This window comes from Geospiza fortis, unplaced genomic scaffold (genome assembly GCF_000277835.1).
Source record: "Geospiza fortis unplaced genomic scaffold, GeoFor_1.0 scaffold53, whole genome shotgun sequence".
Lineage (NCBI taxonomy): Eukaryota > Metazoa > Chordata > Aves > Passeriformes > Thraupidae > Geospiza > Geospiza fortis.
Genome location: NW_005054305.1, coordinates 3,983,005 through 3,998,349, shown reverse-complemented (window position 1 = coordinate 3,998,349; position 15,345 = coordinate 3,983,005). Strand labels below are relative to the sequence as shown.

General features: G+C 39.5%; 1 protein-coding gene across 1 annotated transcript in view; it reads left to right on the top strand.

Moving 5' to 3' along the window:
* The window catches only part of CHST9 (carbohydrate sulfotransferase 9), an 85,677-nt gene that overhangs the window by 62,884 nt on the left and 7,448 nt on the right, over positions 1-15,345 (top strand). The window contains exon 5 of the mRNA XM_031066608.1: positions 6,218-6,280. Coding sequence (XP_030922468.1) covers positions 6,218-6,280 — 63 coding nt within the window. The remainder of the gene's footprint in view (positions 1-6,217; positions 6,281-15,345) is intronic.

Here is a 15,345-nt window from a genome sequence, read left to right as displayed (position 1 = left end):
CATAAGCAATTGATCTTGACATGGAGCACAGTCAAAAAGGTATTTTAACAGATTATGTGACCTTCCCTCCAGATTATCATAACATAAAGCAGTGTAAAGCTCCATACGTAACTAGCAACATGAAAGGGGAGCCTTGTGGTTTGTATGAGTTCAGATGAAAAAGCAATGGCCCTTGCAGTGTGGGAACTGAGAATTTTTACCATTGGATTTGGAGCACATTGTGATAGGATTTCAAAAAATGCACCTACTAAGACATAATTAACTGGTCTTTGCTTGGCTATTACAGATGAATAGGAATGTGTGATTCGCTCCATTCCGTTCCTTTAAGAGTGCAGGAATGTGAAAAAAGTAGTGAAGCAGTTGGATAAAAAGAAAAAAAAACTTTTCAAAGCAATTGCATAGTGAGCTGTAAAACAAATTTGAAACAAACTACTCTTGTTGTTAGACACAGGATGAATGCCAAATAGGCATTGAAAATATGCACCATGTTCAGCTGGAAACCATCCAAATCGTGATATCAATATTGTGTTGATGTTACAACCAAATACACTGTCTGGCATGTTTCCACTATCTCAAATCTTCCATCCTTAAAGGAAAAATAGGACAAATTTTTGCTTTCCCTTTTCCCAGTTACAGAAAGCACAGCCTTCTAGAAGAAAACTGGCAAACAAGGCTGCTTACTAATTCCATTAGTAGGCATCCTGGCAATTCTGTCTCATTTGAAAATTTTTATCACTACTGATGAGGCAGAGAGCAGGTAAAACTTCAAAGTTTTAATTAATTTATGTTGTAACATCTCGTCACCCTAAGTACAGTTACACAATGTTAGTCAATGCAGGATTTGGTCCAGGAATGGATTTGAGTTATACCCCCACCTCCTTTTTACACTCAACAGAATTAATGAATGAGAGTCCTCAGTCTTATTAAGACTAATGTTCCTTTGTCAGTCCAATTTTTTTTTTCCTTTGGGGTCCCTTCTTGTTATGACTTTGTTAGGTGGAAACTGAATGGTCTATGTTAATCAGCACAAGACATTTGGCTACTCAAGCTTTGGTAAATGTTTAGTTTCCCAGGGTCCTTTGAACCTCCCAGGGAACAGTTCTGCATCCTTATTAGAGACTGACAATTAAAGGTCTGTTTTCGTATCAAAAGTAATCACGAAAAATTAGCTAGGGAGACCTTGGAATGCTGTGAGAGTTTCAGTATTTTGAGATGGCCAACTTTCCTTCATTTGCTTCAATCAGTATCAACTTGGGTTTCTTTTTATGTTTCCTTCTGCCAGAGCAACTTATGAGTTGGCATTGTGACAACTGAGAAGGATTATGCAATACCATGAAGATGTGATTAATATATTTTAGGCTACTGTAATCATATTCAGTTGCATAATTATCATAGAGGTGCAACAGTAAGCAAAACTAGGTTTTGAAGGCAATGGTATAAATGAGCACTTTCAGTTTATTTAATTCCTTGTTAGAAGGAGGAGGAAATTATGTGCAGGTCTGCAAGATCTGTGTTGCTTGCAGACTCCAGAGATTCCGCTGATAAAACATAGGAAATGTATGGTTTTGCCCTAAATATTTTAATCTTTGTGTGCCTAGTTGCAGGCTTTCACAGAAGATAATCTGGTAGTGTCACACCTTGTCTGTTATAAGCCTGAAAAACCAACCTGAGTGTTTCTTCCCCAGGCTCTGGTGCCATGGAAATTTGCTGCAGAAGTTTATCAAAAATGAATGCTTTGATTTATTTACACTTCTCAGAATCTGTGCTGGTAGATCAGGACTTCAGTAATCAAAGTGGGGTGGGTCACAATTTAATAGGTTGCATATGTGTTTAAGTCTAAAAACATAAAGATGAAGTTGATAGGGTTTATTTCACAAACTGGAAAAATAAAACTAAATTGGCATTAGAGCATCAAATTCCCTCTGCACAAATGATTGTTTAGAAGCACCATTCCCACTTGAAGTTAAGTGAATATGGCTGCTTCAGATTATGCATATGGCAGTTTCAGAGCAAGGATGAGGGTCTCCTCTGCCCCCTGAGATCTCCACACTATTTTCAGTCTTTCTGAAAACCTGGGAACAGAGAAACAGACTCAGCATTTCTGTTCATCCCCTGCCTTTCTGCCATACCACAAATATTAGTAGAATTATCTGAAGACTTAAGGAAGCAAACTTTTTATTCCAAAGCTTTTATTTTGACATTTACTATGGTTGCTTGAAGTATATATAAATTTGGATTTGATTTTTGAAAGGAAAAAAAAATCCTTTGTTGCTTGGTCTTATAGCAGTCGTGTCACATAAACTGGCAGATCTGTATACTTAAGGGATTTTTCTCTCTAATTAAATGCAGTAGTAATGTCTCGCCTTTTGAAATGAAACCTTTGTTTTTTCATCTACGTACTTACAGAACAAACATGCTGTCAAAATCCTTAATGTATCCAACTATTTGAACATAAAGAACAGCATCAAGCTGTTTTTTGTTCTGTTGAAGTGTACTCATATTTCCAATCTGAATCTTTTGTACCTGGTGATCTTAATTATATTTGAGCTGGAAGTAGTTTAACATTAAAGGGAATTACAGCAGATTAATCTGTAAACCTGCACAAATATGCCATTCCTTTGTATGGAGGTAAGCAGGGCATAGAGTGCATAATTAGGTGTTGTTCTCTGTGTGCATGAGGCTGAGGAGTTGGTGTTGCCATTCCTCATGACAGCAGCACACTCTCATGTCTTGCAGCTGTCAGTTACATTAGAAAACATACATTATTCCTCTCAGTAAGGTAATCTTTTAATCATGGACAACCAACCAAAACAAAAAAACAATTTTAAAAAACCAACTTGCCCTGGAAACAGGAATTAGTATACTAATTAGTGTATGAACATACAGAGAATTCTTTTAAACAATGTTGCTGTAATTTCTTTTCTCTAAAGTGATATAGCTCGAGGTCAGCCCAAGAAGGCCATTTATCTCAACCAGTCATCAGCCACTACAATTTTTGCAACTAGAGAGACAAAAGAAAATCCATAAAAATTAATTGGGAGAGGTAGGTTTCTCCAGTCCTGATGCAAAAAACATCACTGGGATCCAGCTGCAGCATTTTGGCCTCAGTTAGCATGGTAGGAAAGCACAGTGTCAGCAAACAAGAATCATGGTTCATGCTGAGAAATACAACTTTCGAATCACAAAGTTTCAGTTTTTTGTCTATGATTAAGGCCTTTGGATTTGCTTGTGATTTTTAGTTCGGGTGGCACTGTTGAGCCCATTTAGGAACAGTTTGCAAGATGACAGGTAGAAAATTGAAATTTCAGAAAAATATAGGAGAAGAGCAAGCTGCTCACAAGCAGTCTGAGTTGCAGAAGGAATGCTCTGGGACTGCGCTGGCTTCCCACTGGGCAGCTTCCATGAGAGTTTTCAGGTGGCAGAAAATTTCCCAGTTAGTTTGATGTTGTTGCATAAGCTGCTGCCTCATTGCAGTGGCTTGGGAAAACCTGTCAAAAATTTTAAATTTAGCATGGATATGTTTACCAGAAATGAAACTTCTTGTAAGTGTCAAGTATTACCTGCATTTCATGAGACTGATACAGGTATTGTCTGTAGGACTGGCTGATGTGTTCTGACAGTTCTGGCTTTGTCAGTGTGCCATTGTTTCATGTCCTTCAAGTAAGAAGCAACCTCTCCAGTGGTGTTTTTTGAATCCTGCTGGGGAATGTTGATGGGTTGATGGCCACCACAAATGATCCTCCTCAAAAGTGAGAGTGCCAAAAGTAAAACACAGATTCGTGACTTGTTATAATTCTGGGAATTTAAGAAAAAAAAATAAAAGTCAAACCAAAAAAAAACCCTGAAACCGGACAAAGAAAATTCTGCCCACTTTCAATGGCCTTGTCCTGCCCTACAATCAGCCTCTGGCAGCTGGAAACTGAACCTCCTTTCAACACTGTAGGTGTCATGTTTTTTCACTGCTTTTCGTGATGTTTCTTCTAAAACAATAGTAAAATACATACCCGGACTTTGCAGGTTTCCCCATGTAATGGTGCCAATATATTTCCACCCTGATTTGTAGTCTGTCTGTTATTACAGACCTTGGTCCCTTCTGAGCACAAGTGCTGACTCTGCCAAATGCACATAGTTGTTCTGTGATGAGGACAAGGATCATCTAGCGAATAAATGGAGAACTCAGTATTCAATTTAGTGGTGACCTTGAATTTGATCTCTCTTCTATCCTTAACAGCCCAACAGTCAATCTCTGTCCTGTTTAACCCATGTCATCATTGCTGTTCTATCATACAGCCACTTCTGCAACTGCCTTTTCCTTGATACTGTACATTTAAATCACCAAAAGAAAGAAGAGAGAACAAGGAAAGAATTACCATGAATTCTTCTTCACCTTTTTCTTGTTAGTGTCAGGAATGGCTGCACAGGTCTTTCCCAGTCTTTCTGTTCTTTTTTCTATATTTATCTGAGGTAGAAACCACAAGTTTGATTGATAATGCAATTTGCATCTTGAGGCATCACTGGAAATACAATGGCATGAAAGGCTACTCTGGCAGAGCACACTTTTCCCTCAGGGCTGACTTTAGAAACTCATTGATGTCACTTCCTTCCTCAGTCAGCAAGTGAATTTTCACTAATTCTCAAGACCAGCTGTCCATGCTGTCAACAGAAAGTTATTAAAATTCCTTTAAAGTGAATCAAAATAGCCTAAAAACAAATGTACTGGGAAACAGGAAAGCATCAGTATTCAAAGTCCACAAACCTTTGAGCAAAATAGTGTTGATCTAACCAGAGATTTCAAACACTCTGCTTTCCTAGCAACTTGTATATCATTAGAGAATGCTAAAAACACACACCCCTTTAATCTTCTATTACCAACAATCTATTTGGCTAAAATATTTGTTACAAGAATAAATCTTATTTCTCCTAAAGATGAACTCAGTGAGCAAGGGAATACATTTTAAGAAGTCTCCCCTAAATGATAGTTCTGTGTAGTTTTTTAAAAGCATTGTTTTTATATTTAACAAATAAAAACACAACACAAGCATGCAGGAAGTAATTATCATAAGAGACAATCTTATAATATAGCCTAAAGTAATCATCTTCATCTGAATAATCTATAATGCCTTCATTGAAAAGAGGAGTAGTCTCAGGGATGGGAAGGGAGGATCATTTTCCTTTAAGTAGAGTCTTTATACTGTATTTTAACACTTTAAATATTTTCACGACGTTTTAAAAATTCTGTTTGTGCCACACTTATCAATATGGAAAAGTTTTGTTGAAATGGAGTATCCTTTCCAGGGCTGAAGGCGGCAGCCACCCGAGCTAGGCAGGCTCCCCTGACAGTTAATAGTGATACTGACAGGTTGTAAGTCCTGTCCTATCATTATTATTTTTAAAAACCCCCAGGGAGCACGTAGCCTAGCTGGATAGCCAAGTGTGAAATTCCTGACTTTCCCCAATATGTGTGGACAGTCTCCAGTAGCAAACTGATACCAGCTGCCCTTTTGACAACTAGTGCATGGGAGCAGTAAATGGGACAAATTACTGCCCCTTTTGGTCAAAAAGCAAAGAACAGATCTGAGGTGTCCTCGCTGCTAGAGTCCCAGACAGTGTAGAAAAGCAGTGTTCTGTCTAGGTTTTGATTTTAGCTCCACAAGCACGCTGAAGGATGCTGCAGAAGAAGGCCAGAATAAGGAAACAAGCCATAATTCAGCTTGCCACTTTGTGGATAATATCAGGATAGAATTTCTCTCTGGGCCAGCTGGTGCTGAGCCTCAGTCTTGACACAGGCATTTAATTTTATTTTAAGGTAATGGCAGAAGTTGCTTTTCTCCTCCAGTGGCCAAATTGTGAGCTGGATACTACCAGTCTCTTGGTCACGTAGCACATCTTGCAACATTAAGAGGCTTCAAACTACATGTTAGAAATTTTTTTTCTCCCTTTTGAATGTTTAAATATTTTGTGGGGTTCCAGGTTGGCAAGATTGGCTACCTATCTCAGTCTTCTTTCTATCACATCTCTTTTATAAGATTTATCTCTTTTATATGATTTATTTTAGGTGCATTTCCATTTCAAACTGTCAAGTAATTTCTACATGTTAAATTCTGTTTCTTAATTATAGGTTTTGATTATTTTTTTACTGATTTACTGTTTGTTGCTCTGCATGTCCCCTATCATATTGATATATGCAAACTATTTTTTTCTTTTCTTTCCCTTTCAGAGTCTGGAAAAAAACTGCAACAAGAGACAATTAATCAGGTATTTGGAAACTTTCATACTTTTTGTTAACTTAATTTTTCAGACAGTAGAGTTGTGGCAAGTAGAAAGGAGAACTTAATGAGATACACTAATATTAGCAATACAGGTGTGCTAAGGAGCACATGTCAGAAAACTTGCTGGCTCTGCAGATGTGTTGAATTCACAAGAGTAGCCATCATTTTGATCTAAGATTTGCCATTTAAGCAATTCAGCTCATCTATTTCCCATGTTGGTGCTGAGGACAAAGCCCAGAGGTAATTTGTTCATTGGTATCAAATTTTGCAGCACAACATTATGCCTTTTTTTCCCTTCTGTTTTCTAGTATTCCTCTTAAAAAGCAGAAAGCTATTGATATAAATACCTGAACAACACATGTAAGCAGTGTATTTCAGTGTTTCTTAGGTTATTTCTGCCATGAATTTTCATTGAGGCTGCACTACACTGAGACATTGCTTGCAGAGGCGTTTTCCGTCCTGTCTTTATTACTGTATCAAGAGTAATTACTTATGAAAAAGCCTTTATATATTGTAATTTGTCATTTCAACATCAGGAAAAGCATATAGGAACTAAACTGAAAAAATTTCTAACTAGAAAGACAGGAAGAAACTCAGAGTTTGCTTTCCTCAGTGACATGCCTTGTGGATTGAAAGGACCCAACTCCACAGAAGCACTGTGCTTGCTTGTCATTCTTTGGCTTCTTGTCCTCTTGCTGAATGCTGTTGTCCAGATGGCATATAAATGGGCATCTGGATTGTTTGTGAGATTTATTTTGAAATGCCACTTAAAAAGCAGTCATTAAAATATTTGCAGTCCAGCAATTACCCTCCCTTAAGCCATCTTCCTTCTGAGCTATATATCGAGGCATTGGAGTAATTACATCACAGTTATCTGTGAACTAATCACCAAGGTGAAGGACTAACCTGACAGGGGACTGACCACCTAAAGCAACCTGGTTTGGGTCTAAGAGCAAGTCCCCTGCCATGGCTGAGCACGGCACAGATGTCAGTGTGTCACTTTCAGTGGCCTGAGCTGGCACCACTCTTCACCAAGTAAACCCTTGCATAGCTGGACACTTATGGGAAGCCTGGTCCTGTGGCACAATGCAATATTCAGAGTTTTTACAACATTCTCATTATTGAGAAACTGATGGATAGATATCTAGTCCAGAACGTGGTATTGCATAAGCAAAGGAAATCTTTCACTTTTTAAAATAACTGTAGAAATATTTTGGAATTTAATGGGAGTTATGTGCTTTGACTGAGAGTTTATATTCTAGAACAAGTCTTATTAACTTCTATAACCAAAACTGCATTTTAAAATTAGTCTGAAATCTCTTACAAAGCCACTTTTGGGAGTCTCTGTTGGCCAGAAGGGGGGGCACTTGTATTTTTAAACCACGACTTGAGGCAACATTGGCAGTGCGTGAATGGTTGATTGGAGACCTAATTCTGCACATTTTCTTTGTTACAAAATCTGCTCGGTGCATGCCATTGCCCTTTTCTGAGGAAGAATATATTGTGATAAAAAAAACTTGCCACGTTTTCAAAGGGTGGATAATGTGCTTTACTTTGTGTGATCAGTCTTGGTCTTTTCCTGCATGCTGCTGTCTTGCCTTCACTGAATGCTTCACCTGCTCTGTCTCTCTGCAGTTAACCTAAGAGTATCTAATTTTGGAAGAATATTGTGTTGTCTTGATATGCTGAATGTATCTATATAAAGTCGCAAAAAGTTGATTTGTGGATGTTCCCATTTAAATGGGTACTACTTCAGCTGGTGATGTTGAATATCCTTTGGATTTCCAAGAACTGGAAGAGTATTTCAGAACAGAAATCAATTTAATTTTCAAATTTGTCATTTAGGGCACAATTACATAAGCACTTCATATTTGATTTGTACTTGTATTGTTTCAACAAAAATATTTCAATGGGTGTTGATCATGATGGAATATTTGTAATGGAAGGATTCTTTTTATTTTGAAGTTAAAATTTTATACGCAGGGTAAGATCCTTTAGTCCGCTTTAAGTTCAGTTCAGCAACAGTGAGTTAAACTGGCTGCCAGTAATTTAAGTGAGGGAGAAGCTCTCTGCAGAAGATGGATGATGTTACGACTTGACAGGAGCAGGAGTGCAAAGGGGTAAATAGCAGGAAATATCTTGTTAAGAGGTGAGTGAAACAGAGAGGGGATGGAGAAATGATAAAGTTGCTGTCCCAGTGATCTCCTGCTCAGGGATAAACCCTGACTGTCTGTGTGCATCTAGGACCTCTTTAATCTTGAAGACCACCGTGGTTTCTGTGTGGTTCTTAGCTCTTCTAAAGCCTAAGCAAAGTTTAGTGAAACATGACATGGACAAAACACTAAGGGAGTATCTGCTTCCAGAAACCTTTCACTACAGTTGTCATCTTCACTAGCTTTTGTTCCCTTTAATCATAAGTCATCTGCTGGTTTTCCTCAAACACCATTTTTGTCATTTATTTATATAAATTGTATATAAATATTATGTATGTATGTATGTATATAAATATAAATTTAACCAGTGGTCATCTACCACCAGCAGTCAACCAGATGTAGCACACATTCTGCTTTTCAATACCTGTTTTTAACTACCTTTGCAACTTCAAGGGTAAGTCCTGGCACCAATGTACAGCTGTTTACTGTAGCATGTTAATGACTGCTGAGGAAAATGGAAGGAAACAAGAAAAAAATCTTGAGTTTCTATGTAACCGTATTGGCAAAACAACACATTACAGACCACCAATCAAGATGTGTCTGGGGAAATCCTTTATGTTTCACCCTTAACACTCATATTTGCTTGTGTTGTGGTCTTAATATACACTCCTACATACAGTTGTGTCCAGTGCCTCTGAATCTCTGAAGGAGTGACAAGAATATGTGTAATTGCATTTGGAAGTTGAAGTTGCTTGCAGAGTCAGACTTTTGGTTTAAAATCCCAGCTGTGTTTGAGCTCAGACTTGAGCCTGTCCCTTCTGCAATGAAGCTGCAGGTCAAGCTGGGAGACTCCCCAATATCTGTCCCCCTGTTTTGTCATGAGGAGTTTTTTGTCAAGGCAGACTCTCTTGAAGTGGCACATCCATCCCTCAGTCAGTGCTCTGTCAGGGAGTATTCCCTTTTCTGCACATGGGGCTGTGAAGCAGGAACACAGAAAGGATACTGATGAGGCAATGTACTTGCTAGAGCTAGGGTTGGACCATGGATAACTGCAGCTCTGACATACTGTGAGTATGTGCACACCTTGTGCCAGAGAAAAGAAGTCAAAGATAACTCAAACCTCTGTTAAATGACAATATAAGTTTGTTGCACAGACCATGATGAGGAATATGAATATGACCTGAAGGTTGCTTCGGGCACATGGTGTAATAAATCTATATTAACATGATTGAAAACTTCACAGTTCAGACCAAGCTCCTTGGCTGCCCTTGTGCACTGCTGTAGTTTACTCCAGTTTCTCCTCTATCCCCTTCATCGTCTCAAATGACCTAGCTAAAAAAAACTTCAGTCCATTTATGCCAGCTTCCAAGTCCTGCCACTTTGAGGTTATCTGATAGGTATGGTCCTTCCTTCTGTTTTCCCAGTTTGGGATCATATTTCTCAGTGTTACGTGCTTTATTCCCCCAAAATTAAGAGTTTGAAAATCTATGAGAGAGCTAATGCATTTAGCCCACTCAACAAACTGAACCATTGTTTCACCCTCATGTGCTTTATAGAATCACTTAAAGGTTGAGGTTGGAAGGCATCTCTGGAGATCATCTTGTCTAACCCCTTTACTCATAGAGCAGGTTGCCCAGGATCACATCTGGCTGGATTTTGAGTACCTTCAAGAATAGTGGTTCCTCTGTTTCTGGATATTCCTGGATGCCTGTGCTTGATATTCACACAGTAGAAATGTATTTTGTTGTACTTATATGGAATTCCTTGTATCTCACTTAGTGCCCACTTCCTCCTGTCCTGTCTCTGGACACCTCTGAGAGGAGTCTGGCACCTTCATTTTTACTCCCCCCACTTCTTCCCTCCCAGGTTATATACATCAATAAGACCTCTCCAAGCTAAACAGCACCAGCTCTCTTGGCCTCTGCTTGTATGTCACATGCTCCTAACCTTTAAATACCTTGTTGTCCCTTCACTGAACTCACTCCAGCATGTCTCCCTCCATGTCCATTTATACACTGGATGCATTCCAGTATGCCCATGTCTCCTGCACTGGGAAGCCCAGAAGTGGACACAGCACTCCCAATGTGTCTGTGTCTCACCAGGGCTGAGCAAATGTGAAGGATCACCTCTCCTGATCTGCTGGAATTGCTCTGCCTAATGCAGCCCAGGAGGCTGCTGGCCTTTTTTGCTTTGAGAGCACATTGCTGGCCCACAGGCAGCTTGTTCTCCAGTGCCCTCAGGTCCATTCCTGCAAAGCTGCTTTCCCACTCTGCAGCCCCCAGCCTGTACTGGTTCCTGGGGTTGTTCTTCCCCAGCTGCGGGACTTCGCATTCCATTTTGTCAAATCTTATGAAATTCCTGTTTAGCCATTTCTCAAGTCTCTTGAGGTCCTTGTGATTGGCAGCACAGCCCTCTGGTGTATCAGCCACTCCTCCCAATTTTGTATTGCCTGCAGACTTGGTGAGGGTATGTCCTGTCTCATCATCCAGGTCAGTAATAAAGATGTGGGACACTTTTGGACCTGCCATCAACCTTGGGGCAGTAGTGAATGGCCTCCAACTGCATTTTGTGCACAACTGTTTGAGCTTAATTTTTCAGTCCAACTCACTGAGCACTTACCTAACCTGTACTTCATGAAGGTGTTATGGGAGTGTCAAAAGCCTTAGTAAATTTGAGATAAACAAGATCCAGTACTCTCCCCTTGCCACTGATTCAGTCGTCTCCTTGTATAGGACTATTAGACTGGTCAGGCTCAATTTCCCCTTCATAAATCCATACAACATGAGATTTAGCTGGAGGACAGTCACCAGTGGAGCACCCCAGAGGTCACAGCTGAATAAATGCCATTTAACTTCTTCATTACGTACTAGGATGATGGGATGGAGTGTGCCCTCAGGAAGTTGTCACAGGATGTAAAACTGGGATGAGGAATTGTTATACAACAGAGGGTTGTGCTGCCATTCAGAGGGGCTTCAACAGGGTGGAGAAATGGACCAACAGTAACCTCATGAAGTTCATCAAGGTGAAGTGCACCTGGGGATGAATAGTCCCTTGCTCTGTCATGCTCCTGGGTAATGAGGTGAAGCTGATCAGCCTGTCATTTCCTTGCTATCCAACCTTAAAGATAGGAGTGGTGTTTGCTTTCTTCCAGTCCTCAGGAAACCCTCCCCTATCACCATGATCTTCCAAAGATAATAAAGAATAGGCTCACAGTGACATTCTCCAGCTCCTTCAACACTCATGAGTGCATTCTATAAGCTCCCTGTTCCTGTTCCATAAGGACTTGTTTCTGTCTAGTTTGTTTAAATATTCCCTAAGCTGATCCTTCTCCACCAAGGGAAACCTTCCTTGCTGCAGGCTTGCAGTGTGGCCTTACCAGTGCTGAGTGACCCTTTTCTAGTCCTGTTGGCCATATTTTTGATACAAACCAAGATTCCTTGATTTTTATTTAAAAAAAATTATTTTTATACAAGCCAAGCCCTTGGTCACCTGGGCACACACAGTGGCTCAGATCCAGCTGCTGTTAACCAGCACCCCCAGGTCCTTTTCCACTAGACAACTTTCCAGTCACTCCTCTTTTCCCTAATCCACTAGGTGGGTCACCTGGTAATCTATAGGTTCTCATTTGTTCACTTGTTTGAGGTAGACAGCTCCAAGCCCTTTCTGGTTGAATATGAGATCCTTCCTGCTCCCCCTGCACATTTTGTATCAGTAAGCAAAAGCTGCATTTTTTAAAATTAATTTTTAATTTTTTATCTGATATATTGTCAGATAAAATCAGTTGGGAAAAAATGTTCCATTTTTCCTTACACATAACATTTTCTTTCTTCCAAGCTGATAAAAGTTGCTTCTGATAACATTCTCTGCCCCCCTTGAGTTCAGATAATAACAGTCCTTCACAGAATAGTTCATAATATACAGTACCAAGATGGTGACTCTGAGAAAAAAATGTAGGAGGAACTATTATTTAAATAAGTACAGAAGACACTTTTATGTGAGAACCTTCTCAGTCCTTTGTGGAGGAAATTGTTTCTCAGGCTGTACAGACAGGAACTAAGTGCAGTGTCTGAAGATAAAAATACCTTAAATTTTATGAAAAATAATTATTTTTGTGAAAACATAACAATATGCAACAGACTGAATGCTCAACAGAAGTACTGAAAGACATGGTGAGAGGCTTGAGCAATGAGGGACAGCATGGACTGGGAAGTTGTGTGGCAATCACAGTTATCAGATTTCTGTCTCTTCTTGCTCTGTAAATGGCAAGGTTTTTCTACCAGTGTTAATCAGAAATTAGGAATCACAATATTCACATGGGCTAGGCAATTATTATCTCTCCGTGGTTTACAGACATGGAAAAATGAAGTGTGAAGGTCAAGGGACTTGCATAAACCAAACACTGTGGCTCTGGTGGGTGCAGCTACCCTTAAACACAGTGCTGCTCTTATGATTCCTGTGCTTCAGGGGGGATGGTGCTTGAACTAGTTAGTGTTTGGGTGGCACACTGATCAGCTGTGGCACTGCTGGCATATTAATGCATATTGGGTGGATAGCCACACAAAAATCTGCTACAGAATAAGCCAGTGTATTTTCTCTTACCTGTGATAGACATGACAGGCCCATTCAGTGAAACAGGGTCAGTCAGTGTGAGGATGGAGTGTACAGTGAATAATGCCCTTTGTCAATTCACAGTCTGTTTTTTCCCACTGTAATTTATGAATGCCATCATTTCTCAAGTATTATTTTTTTCTATATAGAAATTAACACACAAATTTGTTTAAAAGTGTACAAATGTAGGCAAACACGTATTTGAGACATTTGCCTACCTAGAGTGCATTTACATTTCTATTTCTTTTTTATTTACCAATAAAGTCATCTAATTTGAATTAAATGCTAATTTTGATTGAAGGGAAAATGCTTTGAGACCTCTAGAGATCTTAGTGTCTCTTCCAAAGCAATTCGGGAGAAATTGAATTCTTCATGCCTGAATATACATTAATATTTTTCATTTAACTTAGTTTCATTTGAAACTTTTCTTATTATTTCTAAAACAGCAAGATGTCTTGTTTATGCTGGAAGATAAGTGTGTTTACCTGCAAACAAGATAGAGATGGATTCTGTTTACCAGAAAAAAAAAAAACCCTGTGAATCTTGCCATAGCCACTAATGTGAGGAACTCTGCTTTGTGTGCAGAAGCACAGCATTAGATTTCAGGCCTCTATTCTCAAAGCACTTGCTGGGAAATGGGAGCCAGGGTTTCAGTCCAAGCGTGCAGGATTGACCTCCAGGATTAACACCCAGCAGTTTGGTCAGCTTCCTGCAAAATATGTCTACTCATGCAGACAAGGAAATGGGTACACAGTCTCTCCTGTGCAGGCTGGATATTGATCAGCAAGGGCTGAGACATGGCCCCTCCTTGGATGAAAAAATGTTGATGTCCCTTTTCTTTAGAGAGGAAAATAGATGTTGTCTGAAATATGAAATGCGCTCAAAAATTCCTGCCTGGCTTGAGTTGTGAACATGCAAGAGACACTACTTGTTTTCAAAGATGTGTTTCGAATACACTTGAAAATAGCAATTTTGGGAATTTCATTTGTCAACAGCAGGAACTGTTAAGGTAATTTGGTTTACTTTGTTCTTTACGTTATGAAAAAGTCGGCACATTAGCATTACTTAATGAGTTAAATAAGAGATCAATATATAATATACAGAGATTGCCTGAAAGTGTCATCTTCAGACTTAAGCTCCCTCTATACATAAGGTAAACCTACTTGTAACGAAGCACTATGCTTTATAAAATGAATATTGCATTCTTAGTTTAGTGAATTTTGCATTTCAGGTTGTTTAAAGTGCTTTGCTGTTCTGTACAGAAATGCGAGTGTTTGTGAAGATTTCTGGCCACTGACCACAGTGTTTGACTTAAGTTATACTAATACAGAGGAGAACTGAGCTCAGAATTAAACAATTTGAACACACTGGTTTACCTGTACCCAAAACAAGTGTTGCTAGGTAGGAGGGAGGTTGGGCTAAAGTGTTAAGAGGTCCATGACCTGAAAATTGCTTTTTATTAGCAGTGCATCTTAGCTGCACATCTAGGCTGACATGCACTCCATGCAAATTGGCTGCCCAAACACTAGCTGTCTGGTCTGCAGTGGCTCTGTGCTTATTTTCAAGTCTGTAAGTTATAGTGCAAAGAACCAGCACCATAAAACTGTTGTCAGGAGGCAAGACAAGCAGCATCAGCACTGCACTATCCTGAAACCAATTTATTATTGCTATCAAGTGACCTTCCCTATTATTTATTTATTAGCAATAAGGGAGTGGAGTGTTTTTTTATTTGCTATACTTGGTTGCAGTTGTATTGGTGAATCTTTAATCTGTCACACAAAACTCAGTTTCTGATAATAATAGCATCTTTATTGCTACTCTTTCTATTATTTATGCCTTGATCTTTCTTATTCCTCCCTTTCAAAGCATGCTTTGGAGAATCCAAATGCTTTGACTGTGAAGGTGGAAACAGGAGGGAGTTAATTCCAGATTTGATCAAGAATTGGCAAGTAAATTTGAGCTTAATTTCCTTCATCCAAGTTGCTGACCATGTGAATCAGCTTGTGGAAGTGGCTCGTGCAGACTGTCTTGCCTCATTAGCATGACTTTGTTCTTTCTGTAGATCAAGACAGGGCAGGGAGAGGAGGGGAGGCTGGTGCAAAGCCAAGAGTTGGGTATCTAAGAGGTCTCAGCCAAAGACAAATGGATTTTTCCTGTCTCCTTATTAAGTACACTACTATACTTGTGATAATGTTACTGTTTATCTTACCCCATTGGGCCTCTCCACTTTCCCCACTGCCTATGGGCCTGGGTTTGTTCTCCTCCAAAATCATCTCTGGGCTGGGGCTCTCCCTTCAAATTTTTCCACACCAATC